The 6,000-nt window shown below is 43.7% G+C and overlaps 1 protein-coding gene across 4 annotated transcripts in view; it reads right to left on the bottom strand.

The window, feature by feature from the left end:
* Positions 1-1,202: 1,202 nt before the first annotated feature.
* Positions 1,203-6,000, bottom strand: part of TOM1 (target of myb1 membrane trafficking protein) — a 30,188-nt gene continuing 25,390 nt past the window's right edge. For all 4 annotated transcript variants that reach the window (XM_080971737.1, XM_080971739.1, XM_080971738.1 and 1 more), the window contains 3 exons: positions 3,968-4,027; positions 2,785-2,824; positions 1,203-2,341 (listed from right to left, as the gene is read on the bottom strand). In XM_080971737.1, coding sequence (XP_080827863.1) covers positions 2,193-2,341; positions 2,785-2,824; positions 3,968-4,027 — 249 coding nt within the window. In that variant the 3' untranslated portion in view covers positions 1,203-2,192. The remainder of the gene's footprint in view (positions 2,342-2,784; positions 2,825-3,967; positions 4,028-6,000) is intronic.

Below are 6,000 nucleotides of genomic sequence, written 5' to 3'. Positions count from 1 at the left end.
CAAGGATTTGTCCAAGAACAGTATGCTGCTCTGTGCATAGTACAGCTCTGCTGACCTCTGCTGGCCTGTTTATTTTGGACGCAAGCTCTTTTACATGGACAAAGGGCAAGATTTCTGCATAGAGAAAAAGTGCAAAACTTTTAAATCTGTCACAAGAAGTGGCAGTCTTACCCGGATGTATTTCCCAGCACTTATGCAAGAGGATAGGTTGCGATTGGCCATTATCTCTTAGCATATAGTGGCATGCCTACATGTAGTGAAATAATGTGTAACTTTATGTACACTCTGTACACTGATTTATTGGGTTTCCAGCTCTAAGCAGAAGTACTTTTTTGTGTGAGAAAAGTATAAAAGGGTGAAGCTGCTGCCTATGAACATTGGCTTTCCCTGAGCCCTGAGCCCCTGGCGATGGTGCCTGGTTGAATGGCTTAGTGGAAGACAATTTCCTAGAGCCATTTTAAGAGGCACTGTGGCTTGGCCCCTCCATCCCCACCGCAGGGAACTAGTTCAGCAGCCATGAATGGAAAGCTCTGGCTGGACAGAAATCTTATGCTCTCCAGGCCTACAATCAGGAGTAATGGCTGATGAAAATCATGGAATACACAGAGATGGCAAAACTGATAGCGGTGATAAGAGCCACAAGTTTAGAATCTTTCAAGGAGGACTGAAAACCTTTTCTGGTCTATCTAAAATAAAACTTCTCATATGCAAAGTCCACAGTGGGGTTTGAAGTCTAAGAAAAATATATATAGCAGAACATATAAGAACTTTGTTTAAAAGGATGAAACTGGGTATGATGGAATTTTAAAAACACCATTGCATGTAATTGCAATTATAAACACTGAGGTTGGGTGAGTGGGAATTCATCGATGTTGTAGAATAGGATTATAACTGTTGAATGATGAAGTGTAACTTTGAAATGAAATAAAATATTAAAAGTGTGAGAGAGAGAGTAATTATTTTTAGTTTGGATGTGATGGCTCTAGTAGTAAATACAGATGGTGTCTGATACCAGCAAGAGCACCATTGTTCCTTTCCTTCCACTGCCTTCCCAGATAGGACTCTGTTGAGGATGCAGAGCCACCATCTCTTGCTCAGAAGCCCAAAATCTTCTCCTGCTCCTCCTCTTCCCCATCTTGCAAGGTGGCATTTTATGCCAGGATGCAAGGCCCACACTTCAGTGAAAGCACGCACATCTCTAGTGAAGTCAAATATTGTCTTTAATAAGGAATATAAAAGGCAAGTCTCCCAGTTACATGGAATAATTCGGTATTTCACCCCAACAAGCTCCACCCATTAACACAGTGAACGCTGTTTCCTCGGTGTGTTTTCTGATAATGCACAAAAAGTGTCCAGCCTCTGCAGCAAAGAGGGATAGTTTGTGAGGAGGAGCTCTAAGGGAAGGTTATGGCAGGGATAGAGAGATCATGATCAATGGGGGCCGTATGAATTAATTTCAGATGAGAGGCTGCCTCCTGGATGTTCCTGTTTAGGAGGCAGGAAGAACCCAGTTTTAGAAGGATTTGGTACCACTGAGAAGACATATGCCTCCTTCCCTGTGGTGCTTCATGAGACAGGTACCTGGACTGGCTACAGTGAACTTGGGTGTTCTCAAAGCAGTCCTTACACAACAGGCAGTGTTGTAACAGAGGCCCGCTGGGGTTGTTACCCTACTCCCAACAGTGTTCTCTGGTCATTACAAAGGGTTTCCATCATTCCTGCTCAGCCAGGGGAGGGCAAAGGATGGAAAAGACACAGACCAGAGGGGAGCTGCTCGGTTTTACAACGCAGTGCAACTGCCTGTAGGGCTGGTAAGAAACTACAGATCCCACTACTGATTTCCAGCATGGCTTCTTAATAGTCTCTTCATCAGGAAAGGAACAACGAAACTGTCTTGCCCACAAAGGAGGAAACCCAAGCCCGTCGACTCACCAGGTGGCGACCCATTTGGCAGCTCTGCAAACCCTTCCCGCTTGTTTCTCTCTTGCGCCCCCAAATGCAGCAATGATTAATCTAACCCCAAAGCAGCCTAGAAAAGGAGGCAGGAGGAGAGGAAAGGGGTGGTGGGGGAAAGGTGTCTCTTCCCCAACGCACTCTCCTTTTGCTTCCCTCCTCTCCTACCCCAAGAAAGAGGAGTGCAGTGCAGCACACAGGTCCTCTTGAAACCACAGCACACCAGTCCACAGTAGGGTTCATAAAGCAAACATCGCCTCCTCTTCTTTGTCCTTCTTCCGCGGAGGGCCAGAGCTGCTGTTGGAGGAAGGAGCCCCAGTTGGGGGACTGGGAAGCGTAGGCAGCCGTTCTGCCACTTTTGCTCGCTCTTCCAGGAACTTGTCAAACTCTGGCAAGGAAGAAAAAAGGGAGAATGAGGAATCAAATCAAGAGTTGGAAAAGCCCCGAGCATTGCTTCTTATGTAATCGTTTCCATGGACTGGACACATCTATAATTCCAGATATATTTGGAGATTGATAGTTCACATTCACTGTTCAGGGGTGCCAATTATAAACACAACGCCTTCATGCAGGACATTCTACATGATTAAACATGGGAGCGATACATCCCAACATACCTGTGCAAGGAGAGCCCCATTTTGGGATTTTTCAAAAATCCCAAAGATTGAGAAGCCATTTGCACAGATTGCTCATTCATAGAAAATGTTTTTTACATATATATATAAAAATGCGTAGACATGGAATCAATCAGCAGACAACATCCCATGCCTGCAAGAATTCATTGGAAACGTAACCCTCAAAGGCAGGGCACAGGGTCTGCTAGCAACTTGCCTTCGCTGGTGACACCCTTTGGATCCACCGTGTCGTTTCCCTGAGAAAAGAGAACACAAGGAAGTGTGGAAATTATGGCAGATCAAATGAAAGTGTGCAGGGCTTAATTACATGGACAAAAAATTCCATTTTTATTGGGACAGGGAACTAGTGTGTGCTTACTCACCTTGGTTTCCATCACCCATACCAGTAGAAACAGATAGCATTTTAAGGCAGAAACAGGATGACATATGGATACCAAAAGTCTACTTCCCCAAACTACCATTTTAGTCAAACAACAGTCACTGCCTTTCAGAAAGGATGAAATGCAGAGAAATTAGTTCTACACCAACATCAGAACAGACAAGACAGTGGAAAAAGCAGACCCTGTTTTAGCCAGTAAGTGAGGAGGCTGATTCACACAACTAACTTTCCTGTGGCAGGCAGCTTCAGCTATGTTTGGCCTGCATTTTGTTCATGGCAGACTAGTTATTTGAGAACTGAAACTCAGGTCATGTATGGCGTTTACGATGATGTAATCCTGGACTGGGGTGTGTAGAAATGAAATGACCCACGGCAGATAGTGTGGCAATGCAAACCATACCTTAGTTCAATATACTGCAAGCAGCAAGTGCTTATAGTAGTTTGCAAAGTAGTAAGAATGGGAAGGGGCATTAGAAGCATAGGAAACTGCATAATGACATGCCAGACCACTGATGCATGGAGCTCAGTGAAGTTGGCCGCAGAGGCAGGCAATGTAGTGTCTTCCAGATGTTATTGGACTCCAACTCCCATCAGTGTGGGCAATGATCAGAGATGATGTGAGTTTGAAGCAACATCTGGAGGGTATCACACTGGCTATTCCTGCAAAAGGGTTTCCGATAGGCATCTTCCAGCCCTACATGGAGATGCCAGGGATGTGAAACTGTGACCTTCTGATGTGCTTTACCCCTGAGCTAGGACCCCAACTCCAGAGACAGAACACCCAAAGGCTGATTCTAGGTAGCTCTGCTGAACATCTATTACAGATATTTAAAAATAGAAAACTGCCTCATACCATGTCAGACCACTGGTCCATTTAACTCAGTACTGTAGATACTGACTGGTGGCAGCTCTTTGGGGTTTTAGGCTCTACCACTCACCTAATAACTATGTTCATAATCAGCCATCACTAATAAGTAATTGCTTTGGCTACGTTACTTACCACATCAGTAGAGAGCCACTGCTCAATATCTTCCATGATGGCAGCTTGGGGGACAGGAACCTGGCAGAGAAAGAGAAAACAACAAAGAAAGGAATGAAGGGAATGAAACCCATCCTTGCAAAAATGCTCTCTTAACTGACATCCGCTTATTTTACTCAGCACTGTTTTTAGGACCAGTATCTGATGGGCATCCATTTCTTAGCTAATTCCAACATCACTTGAGAATGGTTAGATGATTCTCAGGTTCACCTTTCAAATGGCCTAGGCCTACACCTGACCACGAATGACACTGATAAACAACTACGTCACGGACTGGGTCTCATGGGTGATATCAATTAAGTAGTAGTTTCAGAAGTGACCCTCAAAGATGGCAAAGTTGTTCAGCCACAAGATCTATCGTGCGTACATAGTATTATCCAATATTATGCTGCCTTGGGCAACTTTGGGGGAAAGGGCAGGATATAAATAAAATAAAATCAATTGGGAAGCCCTAGCTGATTTTTAGTCTTTATTAACACAACATGAAAAAAGTTCTTATTTTGATTCTTAGCATGAAACATTGTGAAGGGGCAAGCATTTTTTAAATCCAGGATTAGATTTTGGTGAATTGCGACAAGATGCCTCTCACAAGCTGCAATGTATTCCAGTGAACTTCAAATACCACAGAGCAAACTCCCTGTAGCCATGGCATTTCAAAAATATCAATATTGCAGTCTTTTGCATTCCTGGTCAATTCAGGACACACCATCCTGTTTTTCAAGCTTTCCTCCATAAATCAAAGAGGATTGGAAACTTCTGATTTTATTGAATGGAAGCAGCAAATCTGCACATGCTCAACCACATTCCAGTGACACAGGAAAGTGCCTCAGTGGATTTAACATTTTTCCACCACTTCCTGATGTTAATGCCACTCAATGCTCTCTCTACCGCCACTGAAACAGGTACAGTGGTACCTCACAAGACGAATGCCTCGCAAGACAAAAAACTCGCTAGACAAAAGGGTTTTTTGTTTTTTGAGCTGCTTCGCAAGACGATTTTCCCTATGGGCTTGCTTCGCAAGATGGAAACATCTTGCAAGTTTGTTTCCTTTTTCTTAACACCGTTAATACAGTTGCGACTTGACTTCAAGGAGCAACTCATAGAACGCGGTGTGGTAGCCTTTTTTGAGGTTTTTAAAGACTTTGGTGATTTTTTAAGCTTTTCCAAAACTTTCCCGACACCGTGCTTCGCAAGACGAAAAAAAATCACAAGACGACAAAACTTGCGGAACGAATTAATTTCGTCTTGCGAGGTACCACTGTACATGATTATTAGTCAATTGGGATGTGGCATGTCAGATCTGCTAAGGATTCTTCATTCACTTTCTCTCACCTTTCCTGTTCTTAAAGGGTCTGTTTCACTTTAAAGTAAAATTCAGTGAGATTGTTAAATGCAACGCTATCTGGACCCCACCCTTCATATTGTCACTTTAGAAAATTGCTATGTTTACACCTCCAATTTGGAGCACATCTTGGGTCTGGTGGTAAGCCCAGAATTGGTGGACTGGCCTGCAGGGTCCACCTGGCCTATCTGTGAACTCCTGGCTATCTTCAGTGGATGGCATGCATTGGAGGTCGCCTTCCTGCATGTCTGCATCTTGGGTACTTGAATGTGCCTGCCCATCTCCAGCATGCCACCTTCAAGTTGCTTAAAACAATTTCATGGAAGATAATCTCTGTTTGAGACAAAGAGCAGCTAATGGCCATGACCTTCATATGCTCTGCTTGTGAACTGTCAGCGGCAGGCGTCTAGTTATGGCTGGAACCAAATGCTGGATTATCACTTTATGGACCCTGGTGGGACCCAGGAAAGCATCTCATACAATCTTAACACCCATGGAAACATAAGGCCATGCTAAGACTATTGGACTTAGCTGAGAGGGTGAAGTTGACATGTGCAATTAAGAGAAAAATCATTGTATATATTTACTAAAGATTGGAAACTCCTTTGCATGAAAAAGAATTGAAGTGGATTTGCATGAGGATTGAAGAAAT

The sequence above is a fragment of the Podarcis pityusensis genome (genome assembly GCF_964106645.2).
Source record: "Podarcis pityusensis genome assembly, chromosome: 10".
Lineage (NCBI taxonomy): Eukaryota > Metazoa > Chordata > Lepidosauria > Squamata > Lacertidae > Podarcis > Podarcis pityusensis.
Note: the sequence above shows the minus strand (reverse complement) of the source record. Positions and strands in the feature narration are given on the sequence as shown.